Source organism: Mercenaria mercenaria, chromosome 2 (assembly GCF_021730395.1).
Source record: "Mercenaria mercenaria strain notata chromosome 2, MADL_Memer_1, whole genome shotgun sequence".
Lineage (NCBI taxonomy): Eukaryota > Metazoa > Mollusca > Bivalvia > Venerida > Veneridae > Mercenaria > Mercenaria mercenaria.
In genome coordinates this window covers 64,471,905-64,497,035 of record NC_069362.1, presented here as the reverse complement: position 1 = coordinate 64,497,035, position 25,131 = coordinate 64,471,905, and the positions used below count along the sequence as shown (strand labels likewise).

The window sequence follows — 25,131 nt, the reverse complement described above, 5'->3', positions numbered from 1 at the left end:
TAAACAAAGAAATCGTTAATCGGATTAATATATTATGTTTATCGTTTGTCAGTTTATTTTAATGCAGAGCCTTCCATCGTTATTAAAGTATGTGAAGCTCCATTTGCCACATCAATTTTGCATTTAATTAATCCGGATGTCTTCAGCTTTGATTGACACGGTTGGGATATTCTTCAATTCATTAATCAAGATGTACCGGAAGTTACAAATGTGATACAATCGCAACATATTACTTGTGGTTAAATTAAGAGGAAAAAAATAGTTGTTTCAATAACGCTTAGATGTGCATTTCTGTGATGTCAACGATAGATAAGATTGTTGGGAATACTTTATGCAATCAGTGTTCGGTCAGATATTAACGAACTTTTAATTAAAATTGTACTAAAAATACACACTCTTGCCATGACATAAAGCAATAAACCGATTTCCCTTTCGTCACAGGTGTCAGATTTAATACAGTAGAAAGATTAAATATTGGTAATAACAAAAAGAAGTCACTAAAATACAAAAAATCGTAAAATAAAAGATAGATACAAGAGCTCAGAGGACGGAAGCAAGTCTTAAAGAAAAAGCAAAATTTAAAGATTTGTTTTCATGGTAGTTGTGTGTGAGGGAAGGAGGAAAGCAGGTTGTGTGTGGTGGTTGTGGTGGTGGTGGTGACAGGATACTAAAGGGCAAGATACTGAATGATTTTCTCTCGGTGAATGGGTGGGGTGGGGGTAATGGGGACTGTGTAATGGAGATTGCTGCAGCCTGCACATTGTCTTATCACCGTCTGCCTATATTCCAAGATTCAAGTCAATGCCTCTCATATTTTTTAACTTATCTCCGGACACGGGATATGATGGGTAGATTTGATTTTAACCACTGACTACCGATTTTTACACTCAATATTACGAACAAATTTGACATTTGAACTCAAATTATGACCTTAACCTTAAACCTATAGACCAGGTTTATGTTCATGTCATATGTAAAGTCAATACCTTTATTGGTTATGAAGTTATGCTCCGTGCACGAATTATGACAGACGCACGCACGCACGTGCCGTCACATAATACATTACATTTTTAACACGGGCGTATAATTATATGTAGAAATGAAGCAGATAAAGTAACAGTAGTACTAATGCAACATTCAGATGCAAGACGTAGCACATTGCCTAATATTAGTTTAGTCATATGACCATTTACTATTGTCGCTATACTTTAAGCTATCGTTGCATTTGCCTATGGTTAATGGATATGACGATTTTTTTAAACTCTTAAGTTAAACTATAGTGAGTGAGCCCGCTTTTATTTCAAAATGGTGGGGAAGGTTAGAAAATGTTAACGCGACTGAATTACAGCATTTTTGTGTGTTTTATTTGAATTCTGTTCATAATTGCTATTCAAAAGATAGCTGACACACATGGACCACTGAGGAGTGTGTCTGGATGTGTCCTTTGACATGTTTAACCATCAAAAAGATAAATAAAAGAAACTATAAGCGAAGTTTCTATGGGCGCCGCCATTAAAAATATATCTACTTCCTCACCTCCAACAATAGAGAGCATTACCCTGTTTCTTACTATACTACATAACAGTCTGTTTTTACTCTTTACCTGTCCTCTGTTATTATGTATATTGGTAAATTACGGAATGCATTGAAACCGAAACAATTATTTGATCATTTTTCTAAGTTTTATATGCAAATGAATATTTGCTATATTGTTGCATTTTCATGTATTTATACCACTGTTGAAGTTGACCACTGAGCTTTGACCGCCATACATGTTTGTTTACACTTTGATTTTGAATATTACATTAAGTATCGACCATTATATCTGATATATGTAAAATATGAAAGTGTATATTTGCTTATTACCGCGTCATATCATTATACAGACCATCACAGAACTAAAAACCCTCAGCACGGTATACGGTGACATTTGTCTAAACGGAGTCATTGTACATTTTTTCTATATTTTATAACCAGGCTATTGTAACTGTGATCACTAGTTTCTTGTCGGGGACATAATACAGAATACTAACATCGAGTTCAGTTAAACATTCTATGGTAGGGTAGGCTGTCACGTTTATATACTTACTCCTACTTTTAACGTAACGGACCAATCACAGTCTTCACCCTTTCAATAAGATAATCTGCTTTTGCCTTGCTCACTCTGCATGACAATTAAAAGCCGAGAACCAGTCGACCCTGCCTCAGAGCAGAGTAAGTAGAGTTCTGTTCTGTGAGGAAGGTTACTCTGTGAGCTAAACTTGCTCCATCTGTAACCTCTTGGACTTGAAAAATGTCATACTAATGCAAATAGACTGTTCTTTATGTGAATGGAGAATAATGGAGAAACCCAGCAACTTTGAATTGAACTTAACTCAACTTTACATCCAACTAGAAATTCAAAGGGAAGCTTCCAAAGTTCAATATTAACTTATTGAGTTTTTATCATGTCGATTCAAAATTTGTTTACGGGGAAAAGACCTAATACAACCTACTTAAATAAATTCCACTTGAGTTTGTATGGATAATACAGTCTATAAGAAGATCCTTACATAGAATGAGACCAAGCAAAAACTCGGTTAGGCTGAGTCTTGCTATTTGCATAACTCTTTTGGCTTCTGCAGTAAGTGCAATTTCCATGTAATCTTGTACAATAATTACCGTTATATCTAGGTCCCACCTTTTGCAGTAACTACAATTACAGTTCATAATTTCTAGATATAATTACAATGACAATCATTTCTAGGTTACCATGCCATATAACAATGGCATTATTATTATTAAACCATTATTTCTAGGTTACTATCCTGTACAGTAATACATAATTACCATTATCTCTAGGTTACTCTCCTGTACAGTAATTTTAATTACCATTATTTCTAGCTTACTATCATGAACAGTAATTATAATTACCATTATTTCTAGGTTACCATCATGTATACTTGCAGCTCCCTCTGACCGATCCACCAGTACCGTAAGCTGTGCATCACGTCTCTCATCCTGTCAAATACAAGAGAGAGGATAAATGACCAGATAAGTGCTCACTCTGGAAATTTAATCGCCAATGTTATCTGCATTTGTGGGGTGACTGAATACATTTACCATATCAATACAGTTGTAAAAACTGTATTACATACTATGTGTTCTTACTAAATCAAGAATACAAAACCTTGCCATGTCTCAATAATGTATAGATGGTACACATTACAGACCTTGAAGAGATACAAACAGAAATATAGCAAGGGTGATTCCTTGTTTAAAGTTCAACATTAAGATTTGAAATGTTGAAAAAGTGGTTAAGAACTACCTTAATAGCTGCACGGGATGATATTGGATAGAAATTTCCAGCCACTGGCTCACTTTTTGTAACATCCCGCCTGAAATATGAACACAAATAAGTGAATTAATTTTGCTATTTGTGTTTTTTTAGACGATTGAAAATAAACAATTGATTGTTACACTGACTGACTTGCCATTATAATGTTTGGATTGTACAACAGGTTATGGAAATTTCAAATTACAAAGATAAAATATAACTCTTACTTTCTTTTCAAAGTTTCTCTACCATTAAGGTCTGTATACAGTATTCCTTCCGTTTCTAGGTCTGTCATATACTTTGAAACTACTTCTCTGCCCTCGCTACCATCACTGAGAAATACAATGCAAAATATGTAACTTAGCAGCATTAGATTTAAAATCAGACTCATGCAACCAAATAGATACGAGGAGTCAAATTAATTTGTATAATCTCTTAAGGTATAGGCCCCCATCGCCTACCCCTACCCAGTCAAGTTCTATGTTATTTGCCATAAAGATAAATCCATATTGTCCAATCAAGCTCTCTCTGACTTACCGTAAAGATATTAGCCCAACTATCCAATCTAGGTCTATATGGTTTAGCCCGACTGTCTACTGTATTATCAAGCTCTGCATGACTTAATCAATATATATAATCCCCACAGTCAAATACAGCTCTACACAACTTATCCTATGTCCCATAAAGTTATGCAAGACAAACCAGAACTGTTTTACCTGTTCTACCCTAAAAATACTCCAAACCCCAACTGTCTTGAATTAGCCTAAAGATACTAGCTCCATTGTCCAACCGAATTCTTGATGACCTACCATAAAAATGTTAGCCCTGCTGTCCAACCTTATGCTATAAGTCTTATAATCTTTAATGTATTGGTCCGATAGTCCAGTCAAGCTCCATAAGACTTTCGTGAAAGTATTGGGCAAACAATCTTCTTAAGCTCTACACTACTAATCCTGGAGGTATTGGCCCTATAGTCCTCTCAAGCGCTACATGATTTATCTTGAAGGTATTGGCCCCATAGTCCTCTCAAGCGCTACATGATTTAGCTTGAAGGGATTGGTCCAACAGTCCAGGCAAGCTCTACATGACTTATCCTGAAGATACTGTCCAAACAGTCCAGTCAGTCTCAATATGGCTTCCCTAAATGTATTGGCAACACATTCCATAAGAGCTGTACTTGGCTAACACTGAAGGAATTGGCTCCACAATCAAGAGCCGAAAATGGCTTCCCTGGATGTAATTGCCACTAAGTCATCTCAAGCGTTACATGACTTACCCTGAAGGTATTGGTCCTACTGTCCACTCAAGTTCTATGTGACTCTGGTTGTCATACAGACGAATAACCTGCGATACCCAGGAACAGAACACTTGACGGATTTCCTGAACAAGACCTCCCTGCAAGTGGAAGCTAAGCTTTTTAAAAACATATATCTCTTGAATATGGATAAAGGATACTGACCCGAATACAAACGAATAATGGTCACATTTTGTAAACAAGAGGGCCACGATACCTCTGTATCCTGCATCTGAGCTTCATGGACTACAGAATTCGGAAATGTTTTCATAAATTATATGCTTAATATAAATCCAACGAGCAGTCCATTTGAAAACGAGGTTTAAAGGATTGCTCTAGCCGCACATTAGCGCAGTAGAGGATAACAAATTCAACGGATAGATACAGAAAGCACAAGTTTTGTACAATTATTAACCATTTAAATAAATTTGCGAGTAGAATGACCAACTTTGGTAAACAGACATCAAGTGGTTCATGAAAATTGGTTGTTAAAGTTTTCCTATTATTAGCTCTGGCCACCATGTCGTTTTAATGAACTGATATAATTTGAAAACTCTTTTTGTACGAAGTCTTTTTAGCTCTGGTGTCAGTTTTTTTAACATATTTCAAAAAGGACAATCTTGATAAATGGTTTATATAAAATTCTTTTAGTGGCCAGTAATTTCGTCTTTTGGCAGTTTCTGTGACATGCAGGCCCCATAACCACAGATCCCCTTTCTTCATTCCAGTTAATTAAATTCGGCCCATTGTTTTCTCGTTTAGGGCAATTTTATCTGAAGATCATTCGACGTTTTTCATGGAATTGCATCCTGTGCATCATTGAAGGTTCCATGTGCACCGCCGTATGAATACATCTGCAGATGTTTTAAATTATATTCTAGTACTTATAACATGTGTAGATGTTGAGTTCTGCTCAACTCGGGGCTAGAGGGTGTGGACGGTAGCTTGCATCCCCGATACCGTCCATGAACAGGCTTAATTAAACCGAGCCAGCAACATTTTCGTAAATGTCGAGTTGGGCGACCTGTAGTTTTCCACTTTTTGAAATTTTCTAACAAAAGATTTTTCAGTTTCCACTATATACATAAGCGGAAAACTGACAACCCTCTTGGCGGTCATGTTTTTGACAAAGCAGAACAATTTGAACATTCTTGGTAGTGGGTCACTTGAGAATTATTTGTGAAAATCGGACCAGCAGTTTCTGACAAAATTTTATATAAGTTTTCTCTACAGAAAAATTGATCACGCCCTTATATTAGACGGCCATGTTTTTTGACGTAACATTTTTATCAGAAAGTCATACGAGGAAAGTTATTCTATATCGGACCAACAGTTTCCGACGAAAGGTTTTAAAGTTTCCCTGCATGCATATCGAGGGTTCAACGCAATAAGGGCGTATCTACAGATAATTATTATATATAGATACGCCCTTATTGCGTTGAACCCTTGATATACTAGTAGGGAAGTGTCCACGCCCTCCTAGTGGCCATTTGTTTTGACTTATTGGAAAAATATTAACAGTCTTGGTTGACAGCCATGCAAGCATCATTTCTATAGAATGAGTTAGAAAATCTGAAAAGCAGGTTTTGACAGATATATTTTTTTAAGTATTTACATGTACTATGTACATAAATATATGAAATACTGACCATCCCCTCTGACCGCCATGGCATTTTTACGAATTGAAATAATCTAGTAGAGAGTCACGCAAATATCATTTCAAAATCGGACAAGCACTTTCTGACAGGAAATATTTAACACCTGTAAAGTATGTATATTTTGTTTATTTTGTAGTCAGTCATGGCAATCAATAACTGACAATAATGATGATATATCCATTCTAGCATTCTTTCTCGTGTACATCACACCTGAAAGTGTGTTTCTTATTTTCAAGGGGGCGTGAGAGGTGATGCACATTTCATTACCTCTCATGAACCGACTCAAACCGAGCCTGCTCTTATTCTTCTTGGTTTCTTTGCTTTCAACGGATCTTTTTACATATTTTATTAGCTATCACAACAGCAATTTTTAGTGCCGTGTGGCGGCTGTAAAAAGTCAACCCTTACCTGGATTCAGTGTTGTTATATTTTCTGGTCCTTTGGTATCCTGGAGTCCATTCAACATATGTGTAAAAGAGTTCCGCTTAAGCCGGTGCTAGGGGGCGTGAGAGGTGTTGCACATTTCATTACCTCTCATGAACCGACTCATTCAAACTGAGTCTGCTATTATTCTTGTTGGATGCATTCTTTGCTTCATAAGTCTCATTTTACAGGTTTTATTTCTTATTTTTAAGTAGATATTAGAGGCTAAGTGGTCGATTTAGATATGAATATAAACTTTTGTATTAGCAACAATATTATGTTAAGATGAATAGATTGATAAAAATGCCTTCGCATAGCTTTTTGATCATCCCTATCTAAGAGTCGCGTGGAAAGGTCATTTAAAAGTTAAACAGATATATATCGCAAAATCTCGCTGATGTTGGTGACACGCGACAGTCATTGAGAACTATACTTGATAGATAATACATTTAATATTTCTTTTACATTCTGGAAATTAGTGCGAACACTAAACGCTTTCTGACACCAACTGTCGTCAGCATCTCTTGTGACAAAATGATTCACTACAAAGGATTAGATTAGAGACAATATATCATTTTACTGAGGGTGAGGGTAATGTAATTTACCAACGAAATGAACGTGTCTAGATTTACAAAATACATCGTAAATCGTATTAAGTGCAAAAAAGTACTACAATTTACCTTGTATGAAATGATGTTAACAGAGCTGCCCTGGTTGATGTCTTCCGGCCTATTTGACGTTGGCCTGAAGATATAAGCTCCCGAGGCCTGGGAGTCACCGTCATAATTATAGCCGGAATGACTGACGTAATAAAAGAAATTCTGTTTCAGTTGTATAGCCACATCTTCTTGTTTGTTCCAGATTCGAGATATCAGTCCTGTCTTTCGGTCCACAGTAACTGTATAGAACTGACAAAAAATATAGAGGATTGTGCTACGAAAAACTGCTAGTATGTTTGAAATAATAGTTTCATTTGAGGATAAAAAGAGCGTACATCAACAATTTTCTTGTGTTTTCTACTCTTGTTAAACTGACGAAATGGTATTTTTAAAAAGGGGCTAGGCTAAACACTTTGTAAACTAAATGCCCCATATATTTAGTTCAGAATCGAAACAAGAAGCTGAAGAAATTAAAATGCAAAAGAGTATTTATTCAATACCAATTTTTCTATTCCAGGCAGCGATTCGCATTTGTACCACTTGATCGTCAAATACATTTCCATATGGGATACTATATATTCATACTGGAAGATGCATTGATTTGACAATCGGCATCTCGCAGTTTTTGCTAAGAAAATATAATATAGAATGAAAATATTATTTAACATTTTCCAGTGCTAAACGAGATATATTTGGACCAATATGTTTTGTTCGAATAGGTACTTGACTAATATCCCAACAAAACGTAGTGAAACTTACCTGATTTTCGATTATTTCTAGGGCATCTTCATAGGCCTCTGGACCGAAGGATTCCTCTGCCAGTTCTATCACCTCTTCTTCAAGCATATCTATGTCTAGAGATATATACTTTTAGAATGATTACTGATACTAGCCTTTAATTATACAAAGCAAAGAACAATTACGATACACAATATATATAATTATTACATATACATTAATCAAAAATAATTATTGACGTTTATATATTGTAAATTAACATAGGCTTCGTGCTCTTACCGTAGATGTCTATGTCGTTTTCCTCTTTCTTCTGAATAAAGAATGTTGTGATACCAAGGGGAGGCAAATCTGCTTGAAACACCAAATCATTCCCCGCTGTAGATTCCGGTCGTTCAGGTATACCTTTCGTCTCTTTTGTGATTGGAAGCATCTGTATAAATACAGCAATGCAGGCACCGGGCTATTTCTGCTATTACAAGTACACTAAAACACTGAGAAATGGTATGAAAATAGATAGGGCCTACTGTGTTTGCAAATAATGTGGTGTGATTAATTAGCGCTCAACTATTCTATTAACTAAAGTCTGCCCTTAGTCTGTACCATTTTCCTCTTAGAAAGGAAAGGTCAAGATCAATGTTGAGTTTTGCTTGTATAACATAGGCCTATTTCAAAATATATGCTTACAAAATGATATTAGGCCTACATGAGTGTTTTATCACACCGGATTTAACAAAAGACTTAAAAGGATAAAATAACAAAATGCGAGGCTCTGCCAAGCATTATATCAACTTGGCAGAGCCAACTAAACTCGTTGAATAAAGCATTGTATCAATTTTATTCAACGAGTTTAGTAAACTCTATGTGGAAGACACAAATGTAATATCCCTTTTTAACAAATGTTAGCTTTTCCTGCTGTATCATCGGCATTTCTTCTTTCTTTACCTATTATAGGTTACAGACTTAATAAATTCAACCAACGTCTCCATAAGAAATAATGTATAGAAAAACCGTATTTTAATGTTATTATTAAATGTACGGAAAGAGGTTAGAAATCTACATGCCCACGGAATAATTTCACGAGGGCGTAGCCCGAATGAATTATTATGGCGACGTATAACCGATTTTGAGTTTGTTAATTTAGGTAAAACACGATTTTGATGTACATGTTTTCGATTCTAATATGCCCTTAATCTGAAACAAGCATATCAGAATATACATTCTATGTTAAAACACGCTTACGCTAGAATGACGTCACGTTAACGTGCAGTGACGTCAAAGTTTTTGTTGCGACCTAGAAAGAGCGCTTCTATATTTTATCTACTGTTTTAGATTCAGGGCATATTAGAATCGAAATAATTCATAGCAAATCCGTGTTTTAACACTATTTATACACTCGAGCAGTAATACGTCGTACAGTTAATTATTACATCCGACGTATAACCGCCCATCGTGCATAAATAGTGTTAAAACACCCTTTTGCTATAAATTATTTCTTAATTAAACGACGTCAATGTCAAAGCTTAATTACATCGAAGTTTAATAAATTTTCCTTTAAAACGAAGAAGACTGAAACTGAGTGTTATTTCAGAAATAATATATTCCATTTGTATACAAAAATCATTGTTTGAAGTTCAGATTGGAAGAAATTATATCATGAGGGTGCAGCCTGAGTGACATATAAATACAAATATGAACGACAAACAATGATTTTATTCAAGAGCAAATCACTATTTGAGATATAATATTTTCGATTCTTATACGTTCTCAAATATTATCATTGTTAAAGATATATCACTTCGATTCGTTAGGTTTTATTCAACATCAAATAAGTGTTTGGTGTATATTATTTCCTAAATAGTTTTGTAAAACTGTCTTGAATAAAACGTTTTTTAGCTATTCATTAAAATAGTCAATGTTAGACTTTCTATATAAACCAAGGTTGGTATCTTAAACATTTAAATACACCAATCTCAGATAATCTGTAAGAATTGTTTTTCTTTATTAAGCTGATGAAGTGTACCCTTAATTTTCTGAACGTGTTTTCACGTCAGTACAGTACTAGCTTACCTGATGTTCAATTTCCATTCCATCATGGTTAAATACTTCATATTCAGAATCCAAGACAGGTAACCGAACAAAATAGTTATGTCTTCTCGCCAATGGATTGTACAATACTACTGAAAACTAGAATCTTGCACTTGATAGAAAAAAGACAAAGAATAAACATTCTTTTGTATAGTTATCTTTATTAAAATGCTTTGTTTGGGTTGAGCTATATATCTTATATATAGCTTTTTATTTCATGCTAACTAATGAAATACTGTATTCTACAGTTATTTATTTTTATATCTCGTCACTCACACTGTGAAAATATGAAATCTATATTTTTACACTGTGAGAGATACAGCTCCGCCCCCTCGTGTATTGTGTATAGCCTAAATTTTAAATCATTTGCTTAAAACAGGATGAAAATTGTAGTCGCACTTTGTTCTTTATAGTATATTTCTCGATTCAAATTCTTTTACTTAATGAAAATTTCATAACGTTATGCAGCAAAAAATAAAATGAAATGGAACTTTATGTTGTGTGAGATACATTCCATATTCACTCAAAACAAACAAATAACCTCTATATATTCTATCTTATTTTATTTTATTTTTGTCAACGAAGGGTACCTGAACATAGTACAAGGACATTTACGTGTAATTGATAAATCAAATTCCGGATGAGTGTTATCAAGAATTAAGTAATGATTTGACCTGTTAAATGTTTGGTTTTGCATATTTGATTCACCTTTCAATCTCCCCAGTACTGAAAGTAGAAGTATTTGAATGACCGTTACCCGTCGAAACATTCAGCAGAAATTGTTTTGCAAAGGTTTGCATATGAAGCGTTGTACCTTGAACAATTATGGTTCAATATGAAACTCGTTATGAAGAACAAACAAACAAACGAATGAACCAACAACGATTTCATTATCACAACACAAGTTTTTTCAGGACGACCCTCATTTTTTTGCAGGGCTCCTTATATTTCAACGATAGATTAGATACACGCTTCGCATCGTGATGTTTCTGTCTCAAGATATTATCTGTCTCAAATTACACAACCACACACGCGGAATAATACAGTGTATAGAAAATAGTATCACTGCCTCATTACCAAACTATGACTTACCACACGATCTGCGTTAACTTACATATTCATGAACCTTATCAATTAAACATGACGTTCAGAAGTCTGTTTTTACATCTTTGTATAAGAAATGATATATAGCAGAACTATGTTTTAAACTTCTAACGCAACGAAGAGGTCAAACGCCCGCGGAATAGTTTCAGAAGAGCTTATTCTATTCATTTATCTATTTTTTGTTTTTAAAAAAATCAACTCCTCATTCAATGTTTACATTATACAGACACAAATAAATAGGTTATGTTATTTTAATATTAGAACACATAGGGGGAATACATGCTTTTTATATAATTATGGTTCAGGCATTTGGGGATAACATAAACTGCATGCACTTCTATTTCAGTTACGAACAATGAATATGATATGAACAGCATGTGATTACGTTTCATGTACAATGGACAACTTGCACTACATCTGCCTACGGTTCACGAACAAGGGGATAACATGCACAACATATGCTTATGGTTCACGAATAATGGGATAACATGCACAAAATATGCCTACGGTTCACGAACAAGGGGATAACATGCACAACATACGCTTATGGTTCACGAATAATGGGATAACACGCACAACATATGCCTACGGTTCACGAACAAAGGGATAACATACATAACATATGCTTATGGTTCACAAATAAGGGGACAACATGCACAACATATGCCTACGGTTCACGAACAAGGGGATACCATGCACAACATATGCAAATGGTTCACGAATAATGAGATAACATGCACAACATATGCCTACGGTTCACGAACAAGGGGATAACATGCACAACATATGCCTACGATTCAAGAACAAGGGGATAACATGCACAACATATGCTTATCAATCACGAATAATGGGATAACATGCACAACATATGCCTACGGTTCAAGAACAAGAGGATAACATGCACAACATACGCTTATGGGTCACGAATAATGAAAAAAAACATGCACAACATATGCTTATCGATCACGAATAATGGGCTAACATGCACAACATATGCTTATGGTCCACGAATAAGGGGATAACATGCACAACATATGCCTACGGTTCACGAACAAGGGGATAACATGCGCAACATATGCTTATGGTTCACGATTAATGGGATAACATGCACAACATATGCCTACGATTCACGAACAAGGGGATAACATGCACAACATATGCTTATGGTTCACGAATAATGGGATAACATGCACAACATATGCCTACGGTTTAAGAACAAGGGGATAACATGCACAACATATGAACACCATAAGCTTACGTTTCAGGAATATTTGGATCTCTTAGGCTTCATAAAAAATGGGGATAATATGAACAGCATCTTTTTGATAACATGCATAGCATGAAAATAGGGACGAAATGCTCCGTATGCGCTTTCGTTTCACGAACATAGGAACGACATGCATAGCATATGCTTAAGTTTTATGAATGAACATAGGAATAACATTCATCGCATATTCTTTGATGACATGCACAACATGCTCATATCTTTCAAGAACATGGGGACAACACGAACTGCATGTGCGTACGTTTCAAGAACAATGCGATGTGATGCACTGCATGTGCTTTTGTTTCGTTAAAAATTGTGACGACACAAAAAGCATGTGTTTATGTCTCACGAACATGGAGATAACATGCGCTGCATGTGCTAACGTGAACAGCAGAACAATGGGATAACATGCGCTGCATGTGCTAACGTGAACAGCAGAACAATGGGATAACATGCGCTGCATGTACTAACGTGAACAGCAGAACAACGGGATAACATGCACTGCATGTGCTAACGTGAACAGCAGAACAATGGGATAACATGCGCTGCATGTGCTAACGTGAACAGCAGAACAATGGGATAACATGCGCTGCATGTGCTAACGTGAACAGCAGAACAATGGGATAACATGCGCTGCATATGCTAACGTGAACAGCAGAACAATGGGATAACATGCACTGCATATGCTAACGCGCTGCATGTGCTAACGTGAACAGCAGAACAATGGGATAACATGCACTGCATATGCTACCGCTTCATGAACATGAGGACGATATGCACATCATGAGCTTACATTTAAAGAGCATGGAACATGCATTGCATGTGCTTACGTCTCACTAACATGAACAGCATGTTCTTCGATGACGTGCAAAGTATATGCTTACGTTTCAAGAACATGAGGATTGCACGAATTACATGCACTTGCGTTTCACCACCATTAGGACGATATGAACAGCATGTACGTAATTTTAAGAAGCTTACGTTTCACGGACATTTAGATAACATGAATTGCATTTGCTTAGGCTGCTTGAATAATGAATGGTGACGGCATGACTATGTCTTTTCATTTTGCGACCATACGGTTGATAGGAACAACAAAAAAGCTTACAGTTCACGAATATGTACCGGTATTCGATATTTTTCTCGAGCTTAGGAATAACATGAAGAGCATGTGCTTCGATGACATGCACAGCATGTGCTTACGTTTCAAGAAGACAGAGATGGCACGAACTGCATGCGGTTACGTTTCACGAACAGAGTGGCGAAATGCTCCGCATGCTCTTACTTTTCATGAACATGGAGACTACAGGCTCAGCATAAAGGTTCGACATGCACATCATGTGCTTACATTTCGCGAACATGATTACGACATGCACATCATGCGCTTACGTTTCACGAACATGGGGACAACATGTTCTGTATGCGCCTTGTATGTTTCACGAATATAAAGAATTCAAAGCTATTTCTTATTACTTTATTTACAGCGTAGGGGAAGGGGTGCTGAACCGAATACAGACACTTCATACAAAAGATTCAATTTAAATGCCAACCTTTCGTTCAGCATACCTATATGACAATTGTACAGCATGCAAAATATGCTCATATATGATTTACAATCCTTTTGGAAGTACACACATGTTTGATACTTATTTCTGAGATGCTATAAAGTGCTTGACAAAAGGGAATATTTACCTTATTGTTGGATTCAGGAATGTTGCATGCCTGGAGAGGAAGATGGTCACAGTATTGTAGCTGAGGAGAAGTTGTATCATTTACATCCAGCAATTTGTTAATTGCAGAGTAAATAATGTCCTGTAAGAGAATTATTCCATCTATTATTCACGATAACAAAATGCGCAAGGTACGCTTAAATGTCAAATTTGTCAGATCACACCAAAAACAAATGATGCAAACTTGTTTCATATACAGCATTTAATAATAACGTTGTAACTATTACTGGACTAGCAGTGACACATGTCTACGCTTCTGGCCGGGATTGCAGGCAAATAATGTTCGTACATTTTCATTATTCCATACTTGGGAAGTGAACTCGAAACCTTTTCTCTGTCTACGACGCAAACAACGACTGGGCTGCAGTATAAGCCACCGTATAGGAATGTTATGAAAGTATCAAAGGATAACATAATATTTCAAATTAAACAGCTGATAGTCTCAGTTACGTCCGATTTTATTGTTTAAGTGCATCCCGAGAGTCGGAAAGCATTATGAATGACATTATGAATGTATTCTACTTTCAAACCCAGCTTAAATCATGTTGGAATACCCTAGGTGCCCCTTATATAATTTCAAGCAAGACGGGCACCTTGGAAGCAGCACAGACATTTCGCAAGCCAGCCGGACAGTCGTAACGAGGAAATAGTAATTCGACGTCAACAACATTAATCATTTTTATATTTGTAAAATGTTGGAACTATGAAGTGACAGCAAACTTGATCTGTTAATGTGGGTTTAGTAAAATGTTTGGGATGGTATGTAATGAAACACCATTTGAGCCGCGCCATGGGAAAACCAACATAGTGGGTGTGCGACCAGCATGGATCCAGACCAGCCTGCGCATCCGCACAGTCTGGTCAGGCTCCATGCTGTTCGCTTTTAAAGCCTATTGGAATTGGAGAAACTGTTAGCGAACAGCATGGATCCTGACCAGACTGCGCGGATGCGCAGGCTGGTCTGGATCCATGCTGGTCGCACACCCACTATGTTGGTTTTCCCATGGTACGGCTCATTTGCTTTTATTACTAGAAAATGCCTGTCAAATACATAATGTCTACTTCAGCTTTAGTACGTGAAATAATACAGGCTGAAATGATTTAGGTTGAATAGAAAAGATGCAAATGATTTACAATATATAACTTTGCTGTCCAAGACGGTATTTTGGTCCATGGTTAATATCTTACCTTGCAATAATGTATACCGTTACTAAGTAGTCTGGTATAGTCGTCGGCAACATACTGTTTCTCCGTGCCTCTGAAATTAAAAGTCACGTTACCATTTACAAGCCTTCTTAAGATATAACACCAAAGCCGTTTCATTGTTTTCAGATATGTAGTACCCTGCTAAGAAGCATTTCTTTTTCAAATTCAGTTTCAAGCTAAATATGATATATAATATATCTTACTATAAGCTAAAGTTCTATTGTAAATGCTTATATACAACCACTAAATATGTTGAGAACGCCCAAAAGCTATTCATGTTTGTATTGTTACTAACTACCTGATTATAAATAATAATGTGCATCTGACAATTACTAGATTTAAGCATCTATAAGTAAAAACTGTACATTGTCTCACTATGTTACTTACGAAACGCCATCATGGTGTTGCACTACAGCCATTGCCTCTTCTAAATTAGAAAAAAACACTGTCAAATACTTACAACCTTTATATTTCTGAAGTGGAAGAAAGGCAACTCTCTATTTAATCCAATGGAATTAGATTAAAGTGGTTCAATTATGTGTGATGTTGTGTGGAGTTTGCTTTTAGTAGTTTGCGTTTGTTACTATGAATAGACATCACATGCCAGTATATCTTGAATAGATTACAATACCTCGAAACAAAATATATAATGAAAACTGATACGCATATTAATAAAACAGCAATTTCACAAGGGATACATGTAATAGTCTATGTAGAAAATCTTTTTTATACGAATTTTTGGACTTTTTTCATTCATTTCCTTGTTCAGTCGTGGCTGTAAGCATCTTGGTACTAAACTAATGTTTCTTGAACAAGGACAAGAGTCCGAATATTCGAATAAAAGAGTGCTGCATAGGATAAAATAACAAAACTTAAATCTGTAGATGGAAAGTCTTGTGATACTTTATTAAAAAATTTACGGTTAAATGATTCTTTAAACAATACAATTACATAATACTAACTTTTTCTTTGTTTGATTAAATATTGATATTTAGTTAAAGTATTTATACTTACTCAAATAATTCATATCAAATTCTGTATCTTCTAATTTTGCTAAAGCGTTCAGCTGTTTACACGTCTAAAATGATACAAATATCTTCAGTTATTTGAATCTGAAACATATTGATGTTAAACATTTAAAAGTAAAACACAACTTTCACTTTTAAATTCAGGAAATTTGGATCTATTCTTTTATATTTAAATACTGCATATTTTTACTAAGCATCTTCAAATATTAAACATTTGTATTATAGCTATTGTATGCTAAATATCTGAATACATAGAAGAGATGTTTAATGTTTAAGTTTCTGTTAAAAGAAATTGATGTCCCCTGACGTGCTTGGATTAGTCCGATTTAAAAAAAAATCCTTCGTTCGTTGAAGCAGTTCCACAATTAAAGAACTTCAAATGATAACATAGTAATGAAAAAAGTGATACCATTGAAAGTGATCTTATCTTTATATCTATATACAATACTTACAAAAATGGTACTGAACTACATAAATTCTATCATAAATGTGCAACCATTGTTATACGAATATAAAATGTGTTGAAATCAGATTGTGTTTCACTCACATAAGTCTGGAAAAGAACAAAGCCAATACAATACTTACCTGTAATAAGGCACCTGCTGTCCTAACAAACCGTTTTAGAAGCGGTCTACTTGTGAAATAACCGGTCCAAAAAGAATTTGGTCTGTGAGCATACGGAAAGAAATCGTCCTTTTTAACTGACCATGTCCTGTTTGAGCGGTGTAACTGATACAGGTAACAGGACGGAGTGGAATACAAGGCGTTTATTTTGAAGTTCGGGTCCTCAGATTGCTAAAAGTAAAAGAGATAAAAAATAAACTTCAGTGAGTCTTCTAACTTGTTCTATTTTTATACTGTATCGCTTCATAAATATTTTAAAGGGGCATATTTTCAGCCTTATCACGCTATAAATGCTTTTTGTTTATTATTCAAATTTGAATTGAAACATATGAACAATATCAGTTATATTCCAGTCGTAAGAATCTTTGAAATAAAACAATTATCCGGAACAAAGAAACCTTTTCATTATATTAGCGATCTGGTTGATGGTTTTGAACTTGTTGTTGTTGTAACAAGTGCTGTATGTGATACAAAAGTTAAATACTAACTCTCATGTTGATCAGCCTGATAAGCTCGTCCAGATTTTCATACCATTTATTAGCCCATCTATACTGAAAGTCACTCCCCATTTCTACCATCACGTGGTTTGTGGCGTAATGTTTGGCCTAAATGAGATATTTTCCTTGAATACAAATTTGCATGCACTAAAGGACTTTAAAATACATCATCCACCTATTGTAAATATTTCATTCATGCAGGTTGCTTGTACATAGTTGATATTCGTTTATTGGTATTCATTAAATCTGGTCAAACGTAGGTGTTTCAATTGTGATTGTTAAAGCCGTAGTCACACATGCAAGTGGATCTCGTGTTGCGATTCATGTTATACAAAATTTGCAGCGCGCATTTGCAAATGATTAAATGTCATTACATGTTGAAGTCAATTACAAACTCAAAACATTTTTATTCTATAATTTGCGGACTATTTATCAAACTAAACTTCTAACTATTAAAATCTTAATCAACTTTAATCATTGTCAAAAGTCGGGGTTTCTTTTTTTATCAAAACGCTGTAACGCGACAAGATCAAACACAGTTATTTGTGATGATTATGTGAGGGTTACCGAAATCATACCTGAGAGGCTGCGTTCCATGTTTGACAAAATTACGTTAACGTTGAATAAATTACGTCAACTTTACCTACGTTAAGCATTTTGCAACAAAAAAATAACCTAACCTTTTACCATGCTGGTCAATTTATTACCAGTGGTAACGACTAGAACGGACAACCGAATCTTTGTTTAGCCGAATGAAACTAATCTGAAAAATGAATTCCATCAGCGTCAGTCAAGCTTCATGTATCACAGAACGATTACCGCCTAAATACGCTTACTTATTATGCACATACACATAGAACGAAATTCTACATGGATCAAATTGATTCCTCGATTGTATTTGTTCAAACAGATATGATATAAGGGACATAACTCAGTGAGGTTTTAATATTGCAACTTCTACTTTAACAATGCGCAGTTTTCCTTTTAATTGTGTACTGCTTCGGGAGAGGTAGAGGTGTTGCAATATTCTGTGTACCTTTTTTTAGTTTTAACCGACGTTTTATTTCTAATACAAGGAATAAATTCAACATGTTGAGTAAATGCACTTGAATCTCTTATTGATGACTCGTAAAGAAGTTGATCTTTTCCCCAGCTAATGTTGATAACTAGATAGAATTAAAACTGCATACCTCCTCTTTAATTGTCCATAGGAATTCATTCACTTTTGCTCTCTTCCAATTATTCGAACTACGACAAAAAATAGAGCTTGCTATAGCGTGGAATAATAATAATAATAATAATATAAGTAATAGACATTTTATTTCATGAATAAAACTATTATCTATTTCGTGCGATAGAAGAGTAATACTCTATATACACAGAAAATATTTAATGTAAATAAAATGAAATAATACAAAATTAAATACCAAATATGTAACAGATCTCAATGCTTCGTACGTACTGTATGTTCGCTAACTGAAACGTATTACAAAATCATTAGCGGACACGAAAATGTGGTAAGTTCTCTTCGTGCATGAAGCCAACTACAAAACACATTGAAAGTATTGCTAATAAAGTGAACACTGTAATTAGTGATGGCCTAATTGCAGGGTGTTGTGTGAGCTAGAATGGAACAAAAGTATTCAGCAAATGATCCGCTGTGTCGTTATCAAACCTCAAGAAGACAAGAGTACAATCATGTTAAATAAATCTGACCTGAAATCTAATAGTCAGTATTCTTCAGTGTTTCTAACTCACGATGACAGAAAAGCAGATCGTGCCATGTTCAGACACTTTTCGGTTTTGTCTGCTCTAAAACACCATCATATGTAATTACAGGGTTCATGTGTCATCAAGAAGGATTCAAGAGATTGCAAGAATTGCAAGGTGCCAAGCGATTTCCCAAGTGACAGTCGCAGGCATTAAGTAGGAGAAACAGCAGGCTTGTAGTTACCGAGGCAATACTCGTTAAAACAGTAGGCCATGTAATGGCGGTGGTCGTGCAAGGTTCCGGGAGACACCAGTTGAAAGCTGGATTTTTGGAACGTACATGGGAGGAACATAAACTTTGAATGTGGCAATTTTATTTAAACATGTATTTGATCAACATGTTTTTAAGTCAATACTTCGATGTCTAAGGCGTTGCTGAAACACATTTGACAAATGACGCCGTTTTATTTCGGTTTTTACCACCAAAATATTTAACAAACGTGCCAGGCTTAGGTCTGGTGAAGTTGGGTTTAATTAAAGAAGCTGGTACTTATATTTGGAAAGTTTGTCATGTGTACGATACCGTTAGCTTAAATAATCGTTTAGGTAACGTTAATTCCTTTTCTGGTCAACTTTTAATTTTAGAAATAATTTAATAGCAAAACAGTGTTTTAACACTATTTATACACTCCGGTGGTTATACGCCGAGCGTAATAAATTATTCCGTACGAAGTGTATAAATAGTATTAAAACTCGGTTTAGCTATAAATTATTTCGATTCTAATACGTCTTTTATTTTAAAAATTATTTCAACTGTGATAGAACTGTTTCTTCGCGGATGTATGGCGCCAAATGGTAGTTCGTCATGCACGTCTGGTCCGGAAATGGTAATACGTCTTGCAGAATAGTTCAATTAAAGCGCAAATGATGGCAAATTATTCTGCACAGCTAATTACCAACTCAGTGTGTGTGTAAATCAATCAAGACACTTATGCTATGTTACATTTCTTTTCAAACATGTTTAAAGTAAAACATTTGTTGAAATCTGAAAGCGCTATTTCTTGATGCCTACATGAGGCTAAATATCACATCGATGTGAGGTAAACGAAATATCGTTGTGGTTATTGAAGCATTGTAAGTCGTACCAGAATTGATATTTCAAGTTTTAAAAATTAATGGTTAAATTCTTATTTTCGTAGATTGCAGTTCCAGATGTTGGCCATTTAGAAGATTTTATAGGCTAGGTTGATAGTTTACTGGATCGTGATCTTGATTTTACTTTGCATGCTTACTAGTATAGAAGACAAAATTGTTTCTCATCTTTTACCGAGGGAAAATTCTCTTTTTTCTTGTTTTCTGTTTGTCACTCTATCTTTTTTCTCTTTTATTTCTTTTTCGTACATACATAAAACTGACACATATACTAGTTATCTGTTTTGAACCATATTGTAACATATATAAAGGATAATATTATGTATATCTTGAAAAGAAACATTCTAACATGGCTCGATTTGATTTCCAGTTAATAAAAGAAGGAAATCAAGCTCTGTAAATTCAGCGATAAACAACGGTTGACGCGCGGACCGGTAAGAGGTGAGGTCAAACTAACGTCAATTATGACGTCAAATTGCCGCATGACGTCCGATACAAGACTCATCGGGTAAATGATGTGCAGCATAATATTTATCAAAATATGTCAACGAGCATGTCAGAATGAAAACAATAGAGGCCTTATTCATCGTTCAGATGCTTCAGTATTTAACCCCTCGTGGTTCAATTCTTACACATCTGAACTCTGAAGCGTGGTAAATTTAGACGTTAAACCACTCGAAGACCTTGATTATTTGTTAAATAAATAAGGTTACCTACAAGGGGCCTTAAAGAAAAATAAAAATAATTTTACTTCCATTTCTGTTAAAGGTTTAACTGTTGTTAATGTTGTACTACTCCTTATAAAAGTTTAAATATTCAAATTGAAGACTTCTGTGTTGTTACAGGTCTTATTGATTAACCGTGGGGGTATTTGTTCACTTCAACACATTAAAGCATTCAGGACCATTCATTGTCATGGAAGTTTTAATGTACTGATTTATAACTTTTGTATTCTGAAGACATTTCACAATATCTTATTTGAAACATCTGATATCAGCAATAACCTTTCAAGGGCACGTTTTGCTTTAGATTCTATTACAAATCAATAGAATTATAACGAGTGTTTCCTGTCACCATTGGCAATATAAAACAAGTTTAATTACATTTTGGTTTACCTGTTAACAAGTTCTGGATCCGAGCACCAATAGTCCCAACAGAATCCTTTTGGTGGCCAATACACATTTTCTAGCACGCCGACAAATATATCTGTGCCTGATCTACCTGTAGTCAGAAAAATATAAACAAATTTCCCTATTTCTAAGTAGATAGCTGTAGTGCTTGACTACCAAAATATCAATAATTTGATAATAATTTACGCTATCTGATCTAATGTAGCATTCTAACATGACTCGGTTTGAGTTCAAGTTAAACAAAGAAGAAAATCAAACTCTGTATATTCTGCGATAAACAACGGTTGACGCGCGGACCGGTAAAAGAACATTATGACGTCAATTATGACGTCAAATTGCCGCATGACGTTCGATAAAAGTACTCCTCGGGTAAAAGAAGTATAGCATAATATTTAGTAAAATATTTCAATGAGCATGTCAGAATGAAAACAATCAATGCCTTCTTGTGATTCATCTCCAAATTTACAACGGTTCATCGTTCAGATGCTTCGGTACAATTCCTACGCATCTGAACTCTGAACCGTGGTAAATCAGACGATAAACCGCTCGAAGGCCTTGGTTATTTGTTAAATTTATTTATTTCTCTCATGTCATGACAATATGAGCAAGAATGTTAGTTGCATGTTTAAAACGAATAACGTAACTGTCAAACTAATTCGTGCACATCAAAAATTGGCTCGTCAGTCGTAGTTATTTCAACTAAAACAGCTTCACCTGAGAACTAATAACTCATTTATAAAGACCACCCATGAGACTACACATAACCGCAAGATTTTCCGGATATTATCCGCAAAAACTGATACAAAGAATTCATTCCATTAAAATAAAGATTTTTTGTTGCATGATAACCAATGGTTGCCATAACCAGCTAGAGCTATCACTACAGGCGATTAATACGCCGCTTTGAACAGGGAAGGTAAATTGTTGTGATCATGATCTTTGACCTTCATGTGTGACATTAACCATGGACCTTGTTGCCTGGGTTGAATAATCTAAATGTTAGTTTTACGAATATCCTTCCAGCGGTTATGACGATGTAGAGCGGAAAGAAATTTGAGCTATTTGAACTTCGAGCTCTTAGTGTGACATTAACCTTCGGTGTAATCTGTGTATTTTGCATGTTTTCTGGATTGGCTTAACAAATGATGCTTATTTTATGAACTTCCTTCCACCGGTTAAGAACATACAGTCCGGACATAAATTTAGTACATTTGAACTTAATATGTGACGTTTACCTTGAACTTTTGACCCAGGTCATATGCTCTGCAGGTCGTCCCGATGAAGTAAACGATTGGTGCTAGTTTTATGAAAATCTCAGTGGTTTGAAATGGACACGAGGTTAAGCTATTTTACATTTAACCTCAAAGTGTAACCTAGACATTTAATCTATTGGCATAGATTGTGCACTCTTCAAGTCGTCTTGATGAGATAAATCATTGAGGTTAGTTTTATGAAAATCATCCAAGCAGCTTCGAAGACATGGAGCGGATACCAACTTAAGTTATTTGACCATTGATCTGAAACTGTGAGCCTGAACCTAGTGACCTGGTTTGTCCGCTCTGCACGTCATCTTGTTGAGGTTCGCAAATGAGGCTAATTTTATTATAATTTCCAGAGGTTGAGAAGATACTGAGTGGAGACAAAGTCAAGCTATTCATTCTTTAGCATTCAAGACCTAGTAATTATCTTGGGTTTGCGCTCTGAAAGTCTTTTTGATAAGGTTGACAGTCGGTGCTAGTTTTATAAAACTCCTAACAGCGGTTGAAAGATAAGGAGCGGACACGATGGATAGACAGACGGATATGCATGACTCCAATATAACCCCTATATTCTTTTATCGGAAGGCATAGTAAAAAGGATATGCTGTGATCGAAACTGTTGATACAAACGAAAAGGCTTATGAAACTAATGTACTTAAAGACTCGCTGGCCCTCCACACCATTTCCATTGTTTTTGATCTCTTTCTTTCGCGCTTATCTTGATAGTCTATCCGACCAATAAACATTCCATCAAAACCAAACTGAAATACACGTGTCGTCAAATGATATCATTAGGCTACATGAACAAGTGCTTAGAATATCATGTAGTTAAATTAGACCACAAGAATAAACAAACATGTGCATGGAATATGCGTGTCGTTAAATTATACCATTAGAAAACACAAACATGTCCTTGAAATATGCGTGTCGTTAAATTATACCATTAGAATACACAAACATGTCCTTGAAATATGCGTGTCGTTAAATTATACCATTAGAATACATAAACATGTCCTTGAAATATGCGTGTCGTTAAATTATACCATTAGAATACACAAACATGTTCTTGAAATATGTGTGTCGTTAAATTATAGATCTACCATTAGAATTTACAAACATGTCAGTCAAATTATAAATATGCGCTTATTCAGAGTAAACTTTGTGTCACGTGTTTCAAGGATCATTTGCTTCTGGTACTGAGGTAGATGCTCAGTTCATTTCTGTAATTTAAAGCGCGATTCCTCTAACAACTTAATATAAAATATAATCTGTACAATGACGTGGACAACACTGTGTTTATCAATTTTGTAATTTAGGCAGATTTAATGGATAAAAGCGATTCTTACCTGTGCAAAGAGCGAAGCAACCTCTCTAGAATGACCAAACGGATCTATCTGCCAGCCAATTTTGGGTCGGCCACAATCCCCAAAGTTAGTTCTAATGAACTGAAAGCCGAGAGTATGCTGATCAATTATGTCCAAGTAATAAGGTGTGGCTTCGTCGTTCATACACCAACCACCAAGTATAATCTCAAGGCGTCCTGCAATATATAAACCGATGATACTCTCCAATAAATGAAGGTTAGCGACTGTGTACCCCTTGTTCTTGTTTAATTGTAAACATTACTGAATTTTGCTGGTTACTTTATCCATCATCAAAGCAGTCAATGTGTAGCATTCCAAGCAAAGATTAGAGAAGGGCTAAAGGGAGAGAACACACAAATTGCATTAGGTGTAATTTTAATTAATTGCAAAGGCCAACGCATACAGAGCGCCTAGCCTGGCCGCGAAGGTACAGTAGGTAATATCTATTATAAATTATTTTATCGAAATGGAATCCTGGAACCATTTTAGAATATAAATCTCGGGATTCTTTGTTTTTGCATTTGATTGTATTAAAAAAAGCATGGATGATATATGAAAACACTTCAGGTCTCTGATTCTTTCTCGGACCTTGTTGCAAACCCCTTTCAACGAGATTTTCAACTCCAAATCAGCAATGTCTTCCTATTTTGTAATGTGCGTGCATGCGAGAGTGAGGAGAGGGAGGGGCATCTTATGCTGGAAATATATATATTTCTATTAATATCGAAATTAATAATACTGAGAAATTAAATGCAACTTGTATCATTAAGCGAAGTGGAACCACTGTGACACATCATGCTCTGGTTTAAACAAGAACTCTGCAAAGTGGGACAATAAATGCCCGAAGTTCTAGATCAGGAGGAAGGAAAATTTAAAGAATTAATTTT

The 25,131-nt window shown here is 35.4% G+C and overlaps 1 protein-coding gene across 1 annotated transcript in view; it reads right to left on the bottom strand.

The window, feature by feature from the left end:
- The window catches only part of LOC123562785 (lysosomal alpha-mannosidase-like), a 42,238-nt gene that overhangs the window by 12,455 nt on the left and 4,652 nt on the right, over positions 1-25,131 (bottom strand). Inside the window, exons 4-21 of the mRNA XM_045355379.2 lie at positions 24,227-24,420; positions 23,536-23,641; positions 21,607-21,712; positions 18,820-18,877; positions 17,621-17,737; positions 17,094-17,303; positions 16,495-16,558; positions 15,868-15,907; positions 15,463-15,532; positions 14,237-14,356; positions 10,156-10,272; positions 8,368-8,518; positions 8,110-8,204; positions 7,372-7,599; positions 4,593-4,711; positions 3,544-3,648; positions 3,308-3,377; positions 2,914-3,000 (exon numbers count right to left, since the gene is read on the bottom strand). Coding sequence (XP_045211314.1) covers positions 2,914-3,000; positions 3,308-3,377; positions 3,544-3,648; positions 4,593-4,711; positions 7,372-7,599; positions 8,110-8,204; positions 8,368-8,518; positions 10,156-10,272; positions 14,237-14,356; positions 15,463-15,532; positions 15,868-15,907; positions 16,495-16,558; positions 17,094-17,303; positions 17,621-17,737; positions 18,820-18,877; positions 21,607-21,712; positions 23,536-23,641; positions 24,227-24,420 — 2,057 coding nt within the window. The remainder of the gene's footprint in view (positions 1-2,913; positions 3,001-3,307; positions 3,378-3,543; positions 3,649-4,592; positions 4,712-7,371; positions 7,600-8,109; positions 8,205-8,367; positions 8,519-10,155; positions 10,273-14,236; positions 14,357-15,462; positions 15,533-15,867; positions 15,908-16,494; positions 16,559-17,093; positions 17,304-17,620; positions 17,738-18,819; positions 18,878-21,606; positions 21,713-23,535; positions 23,642-24,226; positions 24,421-25,131) is intronic.